Source organism: Suncus etruscus, chromosome 1, assembly GCF_024139225.1.
Source record: "Suncus etruscus isolate mSunEtr1 chromosome 1, mSunEtr1.pri.cur, whole genome shotgun sequence".
NCBI classification, from domain to species: domain Eukaryota; kingdom Metazoa; phylum Chordata; class Mammalia; order Eulipotyphla; family Soricidae; genus Suncus; species Suncus etruscus.
The window spans coordinates 156,055,152-156,071,097 of record NC_064848.1 but is presented as its reverse complement, the minus strand read 5'-3'; the positions used below and the strand labels follow the sequence as shown (position 1 = coordinate 156,071,097).

The following is a 15,946-nucleotide window of genomic DNA, read 5'->3' as shown; positions in this document are numbered from 1 at the left end:
CCTTATCTGCACAGGAAAGAAAGCCCATAGTTCCACTACCCCATCCACATACCTCACACAGACTTCAGCTTATACCAGATGGTTCTTTCCCTTGGAAAATATACAGCTCCACAACCAGAAGAACAAACTAGTTTGGGACATTTTTTTTTTTTTTTGGCTTTTCGGGCCACACCCATTTGATGCTCAGGGGTTACTCCTGGCTAAGCGTTCAGAAATTGCCCCTAGCTTGGGGGAACCATATGGGATGCCGGGGGATCAAACCGCAGTCCTTCCTTGGCTAGCGCTTGCAAAGCAGACACCTTACCTCTAGCGCCACCTCGCCGGCCCCAGTTTGGAACATTTCTATCATACTTGGGTAACCTCACTTACCTAGAATAAATAAACACCCAAACAGATATACTTTCAACCACCTCTTATACAATTAAATAAACCACTTTTATTAAACACCCCGAAACTCCAGATTTCCAACTCACCCGATGCTAAAAACAATGGAGAAATTAGGAAAGTACTAGCAGCTGTGAATATGGAGAAAAATCCTAGAAAATTTCCAAGTTCTCCAAAGCTCACGAATTCTATAGATGTGTATCTAAAATCAGTATTTAATGTCTTAGCAATGAAATTTAAGGAATCACTAGCCAAAGAAATTAAGAAATTCATAGATAATTCAACCAACTCAAAGAAGAACTATTGGAAGATGAGAGAATTCATACAAATGGAACTAAGGGAACTAAAAAACATGCCAGCAAGCCATAATAGCAGAATTATACATATATAGAATCGCATGGATGAACTTGAAGACAAAATGCAAGCCAGCAACAACAAAGAAGTCAATAAAGAAGTGAGAGACAAAACATTGGAAGAAAATGTAAGGTACTCGATGAACAAAGACAAAAGAAATAATCTACAACTTATAGAAATACCAGATGGGGAGGGAAAAGAAAAAGGGGAAGAACAAGTAGGAAGGGAAACAGTAGCAGAGAATTTTCCCACTCTCTGGAAAGAAGTTGCTGTACAAATCCAAGAGACTAAGAGTACCAAACAAAATAGACCCTAACAGATAACACCAAGATAATAGTAATCCAAATGGCAAAAACAAAAACAAAGAGAGAGAGAAGTTCTTTAAGCGATAAAGGAAAAAAAAATCTCAAGTACAAAGGAAGGAACATAAGAATCAAACCAGATCTTCTATTTGAAACAATTCAGGCAAGAAGACAGTGGGATGACATATTTAAACTGCTGAATGAAAGAAACTTCCAATCTAGAGTCCACTACCTAGCAAAACTCTCATTTACCATATTTTCCGGTGTATAAGACTGTTATGTATGTGAATATTTTATGGGATTATTATGTTACTGACCCTACCCTCATCAGTGATTGTGTCCAACCCTAGGGTGTGACCTGGCATTCTGTCCCCACCCTAGGGTGGTACCTGATTCTGCTTCCACCATTGGGTGGTACCTGATTCTGGGGGATAAAAACAAGGGTCTGTGGAAGGCGAGAGGCTGGTGGCTGGAACTAAGGCTGAGACTTTGGACTTCAGTCTTGTCCACCGAATAAAGCTAATATTTCCACAAGCCTGACTGTGAGCTGTTTACCCGCCGTTTCACCTCAGAACCATCAGCTGGACAGGGTCTGAGCTGGAGGGGAAAGACCTCATCCTCCATCCCTCCATCAGTCAACCTCTTCAGGGGCTGACTTGCAACATAAGATGACTTTTGAAACAAAAAAAAGTCAACCGAAAATCGGGGTCGTCTTATATGCTGAGTATATCCTGAAAAATGTTTCAATATGCCGCTAAACCAAAATTGTCTGAATATTGCCACAAAATGAATTTTCCAACTCGATCCTGCACCAATCACTGCAAGGCTGCTCAGATTGCCTCTCTAACTCAGCCAATCCAAGCAGGCTTTTTATGCATGCAAATTAGACAATGTTCTGGACCTGAATTTACACTGTAAAAAGCCTGCTTAGATTGGCCAGAGTCAGAGAGGAAGTCTATTACAGTATAACCTTTGAACCTTTGCTTGTTGTGATTGGCTCACTGTGGTACGTACAGTTGCAGCACAGGAACGTTCTGTCTGATACAGCTAATATAGGCCTAAACCTATGTTTTAATTGCAAAATTAGGGGGTTGTCTTATACGCTCAGTCTTCTTATACGCCTGAAAATACGGTACATGGGAAGGTTAAAAACATTCTCAGACAAAAAAGAACTAGAAATATTTGCGCTAACCAAACTGACTCTAAATGAACTACTCAGAGATCAGTTACACAAACACCACTCAATTGTAACAACAACAACAACATAATATAAGAGCACAATAACAACAATATAAGAGCACAAAAATCCTCTCTGCAAATAATCTCTTTAAACGTCAAAGGTCTAAAGTCTTCCATTAAAAGGCACAGAGTAGAGGGTTGGATCAAGAAACAAAACCCAGATATTTGCTGCCTGCAGAAAACACACTTAAATGTCCAGGATATAAACAGACTTAGAATAAAAGGATGGAAATCAATTATACACACCACTGGAAAACAAAACAAACAAAAAAAAAACTGGGATGGTTATACTTATATCAGACCAAATTGCATTCAACCTTAAGAAAGTATTCAGAGACAAAGATGGACACTACTTATTGATCAGGGGAACATTAGACCAGAAAGTACTAACTCCAATCAACATTTATGCAGCAAAGGTAGAGCAGAAAAATGTAAGGCTTTTTGCTCACAAACCTAGAGAAATATACGACAGAAATGTGATAGTAGTAGTGGGTGATTGCAACATACTATTATTGCTACTAGACAGATCCACTAGGCAGAACAGTAGCAAATACTATTAGCCCTAAATGAGAAATTAGAAGAACTAGGACTAATGGTCTTATACAGGGCCCTCCATCCTCAGAAAGCAGAATGCACATCCTTCTCAAGTGCACATGGGAATCTTCTCCAGGATAGAACACACATTAGGACACAACTCTAACTTACATAAAGTCACAAATATAAGAATTATCGTACATCACAATGCAACAGAGATCAAGATTGACTGTAAAAAGATGTGGAGAAAATCTAACACGTGGAGACTAAATAATATGCTGCTCAACAACAGCTAAATCAAAGAGGATATCAAGAAAGAAATAAAAAGATTCCTTGAGATGAATGACAATGAAGAAACAAATTGCCAAAATCTATAGGACACAGCAAAAGCAGTAATTAGGGGAAAATTCATGGCATTACAGGCCTACATCAGGAAAGGAGAAAATGACAAAATAAACAGCTTAAAGGGACACCTTAAGTATCTGGAAAACCAGCAGCAAAATAACCTAAACACAAGTAAAAGAAAGGAAATAATAAAAACCAGAGCAGAAATAAACAACATAGAAACAAAGAAAAAATACAAAAAAAAATCACTGAGACCAGTAGCTGTTTTATTTTTTAAAGAATAAACAACATAGACAAACCACTGGCAAGACTCACAAGGAAAAAAAGGGAAAACACTTAAATTATCAGATCACAAATGAAAGGGGAGAGATTACGACACAATCTCAAGAAATACAATTATCTCATGAGGGCTTATTATGAACAACTGTACTCAGTTAAATTAAGGAACACAGAAGAAATAGACAGATTCCTGGAAAAATATAATCTCCTGAGACTTATCAAGGAGGAAGTAGAAAGCCTAAATAGGCTGATCATAAGTAAGTGTAGTATCAAATAATTAAGGATGGGGCTGGATGGCGGTGGATGGCGATGGATTTCTCTCTCTGCCATCCCAGGCCACGTGGCTCAGCAACCCCATCCAGCCGGTGGGTCCCAGGCCCAGGTGAAAGGCGAAATCACTCACTCACAGGCAGGCATCAGGAACCATCAGCTTTATTCTTGCCCTAACCACCACAGGTGTGTGGCCTATCTCATAACCTTTCAAGCATTCGGCCATTCTTAGCCCTGCATCTTATAATTCAGCCATCTTCCTTTTGCCTCCATCCTGGTCAAAGACCAAAAGAGGCAAAGAACCTAAAGCCCGCCAGCGCAGCAGGGCAGAGCCCTTAATTCCCTGGCGTCAGGGTTTATCTACCTATTCCAAGATCCCTCCCAGGAATGGGCCGGGTCTTGCAAGTAAGGTCACACCTAATATCCGGTTCCCAAGACCCCTCCCAGAAATGGGTGGGTCTCAGGTAGCTACACCTAGATCCAGGGTCTCAGATAGGTACACCAACAGTAAGGAAATTATAACAGTAATTAAGAAACCCCCCAAGAATAAAGTCCAGTCCAGGACCAGATGGTTTTACAGGTGAATTCTATCAAACATTCAGAGAATTACTACTCTTGATTCTTAGACTCTTCCAAAACATCAAAAAGACAGGAATCCTTCCTAATTACTTTTATGAGGCTAATATCACACTCATCCCCAAAGGTGACAATGATACAACTAAGAAAGAAAACTACAGACCATTCTTGTTAATAAAAATGGATGCAAAAATCCTTAACAAAATCTTAGCAAACTGAATCCAATAACATCAAAAAGATCATACATCAGGATTCCTACTGTGTGCTTTGGCACAGAGTTTAAATGGCCTCAGCTCTGCTCCTTGCTCTGCTCTGCTCTATGGCTGTGAACCACCCCAGCAATAACATTGCCTGAGGGCACATCAGCGAGGTAGGTTCTCTGCTCAAGAAGGGCAGAGCCAGAGGACTGTGGCTATTCTGTTTCACATATGTGCACATCTTCTAGCCAATAACACCAGCACAACATGTAGAAAACACCACACTATAAGCATGACAATGGGGAAACAGTACAGGCCAATACCATGCATAGAGAATAAAAATGGCAGCACTGATGACCTAAAAAGTGCCAACCACCTATTTAGCCTCTCAGATAAGGAGTTTAGAGAAATATGTAGAATCCTCATAGAAATCAAAGAAAACTGGATCGAGATGGATCCATAATTAAGAGATTATAAAAAAAATCAGAAAACTTCAAACTGAAATAACAGGACTGAAAAACTTGATAGACAAAATGAAAACCTCACTGGAAAGCCTCTCCAACAGAGTAACAGTAGCTGAGGACAGAACCAGTGAGTTGGAAGATGAGATGCATAATAACTCCATACAGCAGATGAGATTGGAAAAGAACCTTAAAGCAAATGATCAGACAATGGAAAAAATCCTGGAAGAATGTAAAGAGATGAAAATAGAATTTTTGATAAACTCAACAGAAACAACTTAAGAATTACTTAAGTCCCAGAGACACAGAAAGAAAATCCCCAGGGAGAATTAACAGTCAAGGACATCAATATAGAGAAACTCTCAGAGCTAAATACTGCATGCAACCAAATCCTGCGTGCCCAAAGAGTACCAGATAAAAGAGACCTGAAATAAAGCATCCCAAGACACATTCTACTCACAATGACAAATCTCACAGATAGGGATAGAATACTGAAAGCATCAAGATCAAAAAGGAAATTATATTCAAAGGAGCATTTTTTAAATTAAGTAATAATTTTTATTTTGACCAAAGTGGATTACAAATCATTCACAGTAGTATTTTAGGTAGATAGTGACATTGAATCAGGGGCATTCCCACCACCAATTTTGTCCTCCCTCCACCCCTGTTCCCAGCAAGCATCCCATATCACCCCTTCTTTGTCCCTAGTATAAGGACCATTCTTAAGATTTTCAGCAGACCTGTCACAAGAAATTCTCAAGGCCAGAAGGCAGTGGTGGGATATAGTGACAAAACTCAATGAATTGAGTGCTTTGTCTAGAATAGTCAAGAGAAGGGAATAAAAAGATTCAAATAGAAAAAGAGAAAGTCAAACTATCTCTATTTGCAGATAATGTGATGATATACATAAAAAAATAAAACCCTAAAGAATCCACAGAAAAGCTCCTAGAAACAATAAACCAATACAGCAAAGTGGCCGGCTACAAAGTCAATACACAAAACACAGTAGCATTCCTTTATACAAAATATTAATCAGAGAAAAGGCATAAAAGAGTCCATTCCATTTAAAATAGTATTTAAGAATATCAAGTACTTGGGAATCAACTTAATAAGATAGGTGAAAGACCTATACCATGAAAACTTCAAAACACTTCAGAAAGAAATGGAAAAGGACCTAAGGAATTGGAGGAAGATTCAATGCTCATGGGTAGGAAGAATTAATATAATCAAAATGACCATCTTACCCAAACTACCATATAGATTCAATTCTATTCAAATTCAGACATCATTTTCTAAGGACTTAGAACAATCAATTATGAAGTTCATGTGAAAACACATATTGAAAAACAAGAAACTGGGTGGCATTTCTTTACCTAATTTGAAACTTTATTACAAAGCCATGGTGGTTAGAATAGAATATCCAGTAACATGCCCCAAATTATACTATCAACTAATATTTGACAAAAGAGCCAAGAATTTAAAATGGAACAAAACAGTTTCTTCAAAAATTTGTTAACAACTGAATAACCAAGTGTAAGAAATTAAAGATTGATCCATACCTCACACCTTATACAAAAGTCAATTCAAAATAATTTAAAGGCCTTGAAATCAGACCCAAAGCTATAAAATTCATTGAGGAAAACATAGGCAAAACACTGCAGGACTTACACCTCAAAAAAGTCTTTAATGATAGGATGCCAGTGGCAAGAGCTATAGCATTAAACCTAAATAAATGAGATTACATCAAACTAAAAAGTTTCTGTATGGCAAAAGAAACTAGAAAACAGCTAACTGAATGGGGAAAAATTTTTGCACTCAACACATCAGAGAAAGGTTTGCTATCTAGGATATACAAAGCACTCACAAAGGTTAGCTCCACAAATCCAAAAAAAAAAAATCAAAGGGGTGGGAGAGATAACAAAGCCATAGGACATTTGCCTTGGATGCAGCCGATCCAGAATGGACAGTGATTCAAATCCCGGCATCCCATATGGTCCCCTGTGCCTGTTAGGATTGATTTCTGAGCGCAGAGCCAGGAGTAACCCCTGAGGAAGAAAAAAAAATCAAAAAATGGGGAGAAGAAATGAACAGACACTTCTCTGAAGAAGGTCAACAGATGGCCAACAGGCACATAAAAACATGTTTATCATCACTTATCATTAGGGAAATCCAAATCAAGACAACAATGAGGTACTATCTTATACCAGTGAGGATGGCATATGTCAAAAATAATGGGAACAATCTCTGTTGGTGTGGATGTGGTAAGAAAGGAAATCTCATTCACTGCTGGTGAAAATGTTGCCTGGTCCAATCCTTATGAAAAACAGTATGGAGAGTTCTCAGTAAACTCAAAATTGAGCTATCATATTATCCAACAACCCCTCTCTTAGGTTATCTATCCCCAGGATAGAAAGACATTCATCCAAAAGTATGTATGCACACCACTATTCATTGCAGCACTCAGTACAATAGCTAAGACTTGGAATCAACCTAGATATCCAACAACAGATGAGTAGATCATGATGACGTGGTACATATTTACAATGTAATACTACATAGCAATAAGAAATGATAAAACCATGCAATTTGCAACAACATGAATGGAACTATAAAATATTATGTTAAATAAAGTAAGCCAGAAGAAGGATAAATACAGAATGATAGCACGTATATATGTGTACATATGATATGTATTTAGAATGACTTCACAAAAAAACACAAGGGTCTAAATCGTAGATACTCCAAACACCGTAGGGAACAAATAAAGTGGAAGAAGTGAAACATAAAGCCTTTGCTCTCTTTTATGCTACAAAGAAACCTGCAAAAATGGAAATAGCTATTTAGATTGAACAATTGTCCAATCAACCTCTCACTACAATGGCCTATAATCATGTTCTAAAGTTTTTTATCCACAGGAACAGTTGTTGAGTATGATTGAAAACCAGAGACTTCCACTGTAGTGCTCAGTATCAGTGTGTTTTAAGCCTTAATTTTATTATGTATGAAATAACTCTTCAACTTCTTTGTCCACAGTGGTTCTTGGAGATATAGGTTGGACACCTCAATTTTGCTTTTCGGTGCTTTACCATATTATACCCCAGCTACAGTGCTCATTAATGACAATATCTTGATAAAAATACTCCAATTTGTTCATTTCCTTTTGATTATATCTGCTACTTTGATCTAAAGCTTATGTCCATGGAGACCACTGAAGTAGTCAACTGTACACAATAAACTTTTGTTATAGGCCCTGCTCATTGAGTACATTTGTGAAAATCACTATTATCTTTTTTTTCTTTCAATTCAAGGCATGTTACTATTATATCATAATGCCCACGCTATCAGTCTCCTTTCAGAAAAGGAACCTCTATGCACAAGACATGCAGAAAATACTACATGGGGTAGACTCTTCTTATAATGCTCACTACCATATTGCTTAGTACTCTAGACATGAAAATTATGATTATTCAAAAATGCACCATGCATAATCTAACATGAAATATTTAGCAAAGTTTACCCCCAACATTGATGAAGTGCCTAGAAATTGGAAAACCTTTCCCCCCCTGATGTCCCCTTCTTTTTTTAAAGCTCTCTGACCCATTTCATAATGGTCAGGCCTACATCTACAACCTATGAATAGATATCTAGTGTCTGTCAGTAAGTGAATGTGAGTATGGATATAGTGGACTCCTCTATTTATCTAATCTGTATTGTACAAAAATCCCTGCCCATATTGTATATAGTCCCTGTTATGTATAATCCCTCATACGCTGTTCACCATCCTACGAGACTCCTTCTATCCTCTTGCCCCCTCAACCCAGATCCATTATCTCTCCCTATTTAACCTTCTTTACCCTCAGTTCTTAATTCCTCAGGAGCTGGAACCTTCCCCCTGCCCAGCAAGCTGCCACCCAGCTCCCAAAGCAAAAGGACACCCTCTCTCAGCCACCCATCTCTCATCTTGGCAAGAAGCTGCAGCGCCCCTCCTACTGACTCATTCTATTCAGCTCTTTTTTTCCCTATCTTCCCTCAAAGTGGACTATTGCTACAGATTTCAGCTCCAGATGGACCTCCAGCTTGACACTAGTCAAAAGTATTCTGAGATTTAATTTTAAATTTAAATTTAATTTTATTTCTGATATTTTTAAAAACAATTGCACTTATATGTAGTCATCTCAAAATACAAGTAGTTTATGTCTTATATATAGGCTTAGAACTCATAATTACACCCTACAAAACACATAAATTTCTTTTCCATTATAAAAATAACATATACTCATTATAGAAAAATTGAGAACTAGGAAAAATGATAAAAAAGGGAAAACAAAACCCCTCCTCTGTCCATTATGTGGAAATAACTATACTGTTATTAATGTGTCTCTTCTATGCTTTAAAGAAAAAAGTCTGTGTTTTTTGTGCTTGCTGACATACAAAATATGACTTTGTGTTGTCTATCACTATACATTATATTGATAACAATTCCCCCCAAGCATTACAAGTTTTTTAAACATAGGAGTCATTGGTGTTTCTGGTTAGGCCAGCTGTCTGGATGAGGGGGAAAAAAGGCAGGGAAAGCAGATATAAGAGATCTAAATTCATATGCTAACAGATTAGGAGACAGTTCTTTCTATGAAAGAGCAGCTCCGAGCAAGCCCTTCTATACTGGTGAGTTTTCTCATCAGACTAGGTCAGTGTCAAGTACCTCTGATATGCAGGTCAGAGCAAGTATAAAGCATTTTTATATTGCTAATATCAAGTTGGTAGAAAAAGTGTTTCTACTATTGATCTGTGACTAATTATAATTTCTCAGAAACATGTAGAGCAAGAAACTGATCTTGGAGCTTCGAGATCTGTGACTAAGTAAAGGTATCAAAAAGCAAAACCAAATGACAAAAAAATCATGCTGGATAGTTTGTAAAGATAGCACTTTAAAGTCACGTGGGACTCTGCCATCACCGGAAATTCTAGCCTTTGTTGGGTATTCATAGTGATATGGAACTGGCAAAAAGAAGGGGAAAAAAAGAAAAAGGTTGGGGGAAGGAGATGCCCCAAGTGAGATCTTACAGGAACAGGATTTTCAAATTCAGAGTGTTCCTAGAATTTTCTTCCTTTGGAAAGTGCTTATTACATCATGGGGTAAGTGATGACAAAATAGTTAAGCTCTGCATCAATCAGCTTTCTGTACTTCCTGTAAATTTCTCGCAGTGTCCTGTCCTCTTCATTTGTTTCATATCTGTTCGTATAAATTCTCACCTGTGTCAGTAAACACACATGCATGCACATCATGACCTCAGTTTTCAAGCACCATAACTCTAATGATTTGATCTGTAATTGTTGACAGAATCAGCAAATGCCCACATGGAGTAAAGCTCTGAATTCCCTTCCATGGAATTGTTAATTTCCAACGGAGATATTTGGGTGGGCTGCCTGCCCCCAACTAACTCCCAACTTCATCTCTGAGAATAGTGTCCAAGCTACAGATTGGTAGCCAGACCCCAGCCTACACAGAGACTGATTACCCCACCATCCTCCCTTGGACCTAGCCCAGGGAACTCTGACCTTTAGTGTCCTCAGGGCACATTGCCTTTCCTCCTGACTCTTCAGGATCCTCTCCACAAGTCTCACATCAAGGAAAGCCCAGATTTTGAAGTAAAACAACTTCCTGCAGGACAAGATAAGAAGGTGCAGCTCCTCATCAAGTGATTCGTGCTTGTTGTTGAATTCGAAAGTCAATTTCTGGAAAAGCACCAAAGGCGAAAAAAATCTTTGGATAGGGACTGGCCAGATAATTTCATAACATTTCCATGATCTGGGGGCTAGAGAGGTAATAGGTTGCTTGCCTTGCAAAGAGGTCAACCTGGTTTCAATCCCCACTCCCCATATGATCCCCCAAATCTACCAAGAGAAATCCCTGAGCGTTGAGCCAGGAATAAGCCCGGAGCACAACAGGGTGCGTCTCCAAAATCAAAAAATAAACTAAAAAGTCACAACCATTTCTATGATCTGGAGTTTTGGGTCTGTTGGCCAAGGTGAATTGAATGTGGTTTTCAGTGAGAGTGATTTGGGGAATGGAAATGATCTCATGCAAATTTGTAAAAATTGAAGTTTGGAGGCAATGTGCTAGCTGTCCAGAGACTAACATGGGATTGTCCAGATGAGAGTGCTTCCCCGCCTCCCCAGCTTCACATTCCTCTATAAGTACAAATAAAGGATAATCATGGTGTCTGCTGCCTCTTGCAGTCTGGATGAATTCCAATGAGTTCCAGGCCCTTCATACTCACTCAGTATTACTAATTATACTAACCCCAGTTGTTATGACCAGAATCTTTGAGGACCTTAGAGGGAACAATAGGGTCCAGGCCTGATGGATAGAGAAGTCACTTATCAGTTTGGAGAAGAGCCCAGTCTCTGAGGGGTTAAGTGACTTAGGTAAAATTTGGCTTTGGTTCTTCCCATGCTCTGTCTTCAATCACCAGGCCCTGCAGAAGACAGATGGGCTTCCCATGACAGGAAACACATAGTCTTCTACATGCTGATGGGACCAGAAGGAATGATTAGAACATGCTGTCCCTACCTGCTGCTCACTCTTTGAGTTGCCTGCATATTCTGAGGTGGGGCAAAGGTACTTCTTTCCTTGTGAATCAGCAGATAGGCCTCCCCATCTTATGGCAATGACTGATTGATATATAAAAAAATTCTTGGGATACAATAAAACCAAGAGATGGAATTTGAAGGAAATACTCCTTTTAAGACAAGAACTTTACCTAATGCCACTGTAGGCCCCAAGAAGCTCCAGCAGAAACAAAGGTCAGGAAAGGAATATTAAAAAAGACCACCAACCTTTCCCCCGGCAACCACTATAACAATTGGACTATTACCTATGGAGAAAGCCCCATGTGGGGGTAGGTTGAGGTAAAAAGCTATAAAAACCAATTTAGAATAAAGGAAGTGTGCACACACATATGTTGCCAGCCTGTGCACATGGTGCCCACATGTATGTGTCATCAGCATTTCCCCCTTAAGATATGTATTTTCTCTTTAATTTGGGCCACACCTGGCAATGCTCAGGGGTTATTTCTGCATTACATTCCTAAATTGTTCCAGGTGGTGCTCAGGGGGACAATATGGAGTGCCAAGTCAGTCATGTGCAAGGAAAGCTTTCTACCTGCTGTACTATCACTGTGGCCTGAGATGCCTACTTTCATGCTTACATACTTTCATGCTGGGATGTGTATTGGGTCTCTCCCAGCCTCTGGAGAAGTGTGTGCTCTCTCTTGTGAGTGTTACACCTTCTTATCCTCTCTCTCCCCTTTCTCAGAATCTCTAAAACCTATTTTAATTTTACTGCTCTGAAAGTGATTTTTCTGGGAATAAGGCACAAAAGACCTCGGAAAGGTCTAGGACTAATTTTCTTTTGCTGCAAAGAGCAATTCTTTGCTCCACACACTCCCTGAGAAATCATGTGGTAGGGATTAACTCTTCTGCAGGTCAGAACAAGTGGAGGCCAGTTATTGATGGCTGCCCAGTGGAGCTGGTGAAATTTGAAATTCGTGCCAAGAAAGGACTCGCTACAGACCTTATCAGTCCTAGATTCAACCAGCTACCACCCAAGTGGCAGAGGTAAGGAGAAAGTGGTAAATTTCCTTTTTAGAGCTTATGCTTCTCCTCCCTATTTCACATAAGTTAACTGGAGTCCCCCACTGGCATCATTTGATTGATGGGCAACTAGAAAATTCCTTTTGTTCCATGTATAAGATCTGAACAGTAGCCATCGTTGCCTATTGTGGTCTCTGGTGACTGAGAGAGGCTTAGTTAGAAAACATTTCCCAGGACCTCAGTGGGAGAGAGTGTGTGAGCCCAACGGCAGTGGCTTTTCCTCTGGGGAAGCCTATCACATGAGCAACAGTCATTAGTCAAAAGCCTCCTGTCCACTGTCATCCCTACCTGCAGAGTGTGTCGGAAGGTGGGCAGGAGATCTATCAGCGTGGGCCTCATAGACCAGTCTGGGTCACTGAAATAGCAGCTTCTCAGACTGATGCTCCTGATTGGGATCTCCTGCAAGAGGATCCGGTTCAAGCGCTCATACTTCATGACCCTCTCAAAGAAGAAGCTCACCCTTAGGTTGGTGGTGTGCCTGGCCAGGTTGGCCCAGGACATGCCCCAGATGACTTGCCCATGAGGATCATGAATGTGGCATTTGATGTTTATGGTCCGGAGGGTTTGGGCATTGTTCTCGCACAAATTCTCAAGGAGCTCATCAGAGATGCAGTTGTAGTTGATGGTCAGAGAGACCAGGCTGCAGAATGTGGCCATGGTCTTGTTGAACTTGGGGCTGCTGTAGACAGCGAGGTGATGACTAAAGAAATCTTCAATGTTGAGCTCTGAAGTTACATTCTCATTCATCTTGTAGCTCAGAGAGTTGAGGACATTGCAGCCTTGCTCCACAGTCAGCCGAGCCCCTTTAAGATTGAGGTATTTGAGGTGCTTTCCCATTTTCTTTAAAAAGAAGCTCAAGCTTTTGATAAATGAGTTCCTAATGCTGTTTCTCCAAACCAGACGGTCCAGCTCCAGGTGCTGAATGGACAGAGATTTCAGACGGTTGTTGCTTTTGCCCAGGCATGAGAGAAGGCCCCGCATAGTGACCTGGAACTTCTTGGTCAACACAGTATTGTAAGGATTAAGAAATTTGATTTCAAGGTGCTCCAGGTAATGACCAAATTTCTTAATATACCAAAGAGCAGACTCAAATTCAGATGCTTGTACCCTAAAAGGTCTCCCACTGAAAGTGATGGTTCTGTATCTCCAGAGGTCAGCTGAGTACATCGCCTGGTTCCATTTTCTGCACACAAGGGCTGCCCTTGACCTGTCTCTATCTCCCAACCACCAGAAAATGCGGCGCAGGCACACATCAGGCAGAGTAGCCCAGCAACTCTGGTCTTGGGGGCCTTCTTCATCCATCAGGGTCCTGGATGTTCTGTATAGTTATGAGGTAGGCAGGGATTCCAAAAAAGAAGATGGAAAAGTGATCACTTGTTTTCTGTGGGAAGTCAAAAGGAAAAGTCATTAACTGTTAAATGGAAATTAAGCCCATTGCATGACCTTACACAGTGATCCTTTTTGAGGTACTGACCAGATGGTGTAATGATCTTTTTTCACCATATGGTCATATAATCACACCTGGAAGAATTCTTAATCCATCTGGGATCTATTCCAGACACTGACCAGTCTTAACTACCATAAGGTAGGATACAGGATGCAAGCATTTTTATGTTGCAGGACAGTGCAAATAGTGAGTAGTTAATTATGTCAGGATAAGGAGCGAGTTGATAGGGCTACTCAGAGGAGGTGATATCTGAGCTGGGTTTGCAGGAGAGTAGGTTGACCCAGGAGTGCCAGTGCAGGAACCACACATTCCAACAGAGGGAATGATATACAAAAAGCCATAGAACAGACTTGATGTATTTACATTCACAGAACTAAACTAGTTAGGAGTTGAACTTGAAAGGGGCATGGAGTGATGGACTATTGAGAGGCTCCAGATCAAAGCCTGTGAAGATGTAATAAAAGCCACTAAGATGAAGTTCTGACTGAGCCACAGCCCTTTTCTGGATGAAAATCACTATCTGCCTTGAGCTCATGGCTGTGTGTTCTCAAAACAATGAAGAAAAACTAAGCCAAAGTCTCACCTAGGGAACCAAAGAAGGTGAAGGTCATGTGTCCTGAAGTAAAATGTGGGAAGGTCATGTTTCCAGAAGTGGCAAGTCTTGAGAAAGGATGTTGGAGGAGAGTGGAAGTAAGATGGACTAGATAGAACAAGTTTAGGTTTCTGGAACTAGGGAACTAGGAATGGGTTTGTGACTTCTTTGGAGGACACAACATGGTAAATGTTGAAGAGTATTGGAAGGAACTGGAAGTTTCTGAAGAGGCTTTTGAAGTGGTTTATTTCTTTTCTTTTTCTTTTTTTATTTTTATTGTGGCCAAAGTGAATTACAAATCTTACACAGTGATATTTAAGGTACACAGTGACAATAAATGAGGGCCTTTCCACCAGCAGTGTTGTCCTCCCTTCATCCCTGTTCCAAAGCATATATCCCTTATCTCCCTCCTTTATCTCCCAGAATGCTAGTGTAACTAAAAGCATATATGTTAACAATAATGTAAACCTTTTTTTTTTTTGCAGTTCCAGATATTTTTACTAGTGGTTTCTTAAAGGTTTGGAGTCAAAGGAGCACTGTAAAAACAATGTTAGTGTGGCAATTATTGTTTGCATGGGCCCACCAAAGTATGGGGGTCATGGAAAGGAAAAACTTTGACCTAAGTACAAGGAGACCCTACCCCTGAAGATTCCTGACATGACTATTTCTAGGCTCCAGGCAAACTAGTTTGTCCAATCCCGGTCATTGTCTGTAGTGCCCATACTGTTATATTTTTCACAGTCTCTGTTGTTAATCTCAAGTTTCTGTATTGAAGGTCCTGGAATCTGTATATCCTACATTGAAGTCAGGATGGTGCGGAGTGGAGTCTAATTTCAACTCGCAATTAATGGGCAATGCAGAAAGACCTGTCCAGTACGCAGGTCGTTGTTGTTGTTTAAATCTTCTGAGTGTTAAGGGAAGACTCTTTTGAGTAAATCTATGTCAGAGCAGCAGTAGTGTCTTCCCTGGTAGAGGATTGCTTCCAGGTGATGTCATAAACAACTTGGATGTTTCATAGATGGCTTCCCTGGTTCAGGGGTGACTGGAAAATGCTCAAATCTCTGAGGCCTGTGCCAGGTCATCATGTCAATGTTCAGGGTTTGTAAGGTTCCATTGCACCACAAGATTTATGTGTTCCTATCTCTATTAGATAAGAATTTATTTGTATGTATAGTATTTTCCATTTTAATGTGCCCGTGCAAACAAGAAATAATGCCACCTGACGTCATCAGCGCATAAGGGGGCTGAAAGAACAAATCCAACAATCCCAGTGACCTGGTTCAAACATAAGCATTAAACTGAGGGACTCT

At 40.0% G+C, this 15,946-nt stretch overlaps 1 protein-coding gene across 1 annotated transcript; it reads right to left on the bottom strand.

Annotated features, from left to right (window-relative positions):
• Nucleotides 1-10,065: 10,065 nt before the first annotated feature.
• On the bottom strand, nt 10,066-13,899 carry FBXO39 (F-box protein 39). The gene is made up of 3 exons (XM_049787273.1): nt 12,886-13,899; nt 10,501-10,677; nt 10,066-10,194 (listed from the first exon to the last, which is right to left on the bottom strand). The coding sequence occupies exons 1-3, from the start codon at nt 13,897-13,899 to the stop codon at nt 10,066-10,068; spliced, it is 1,320 nt and encodes a 439-aa protein (XP_049643230.1).
• Nucleotides 13,900-15,946: the final 2,047 nt, after the last annotated feature.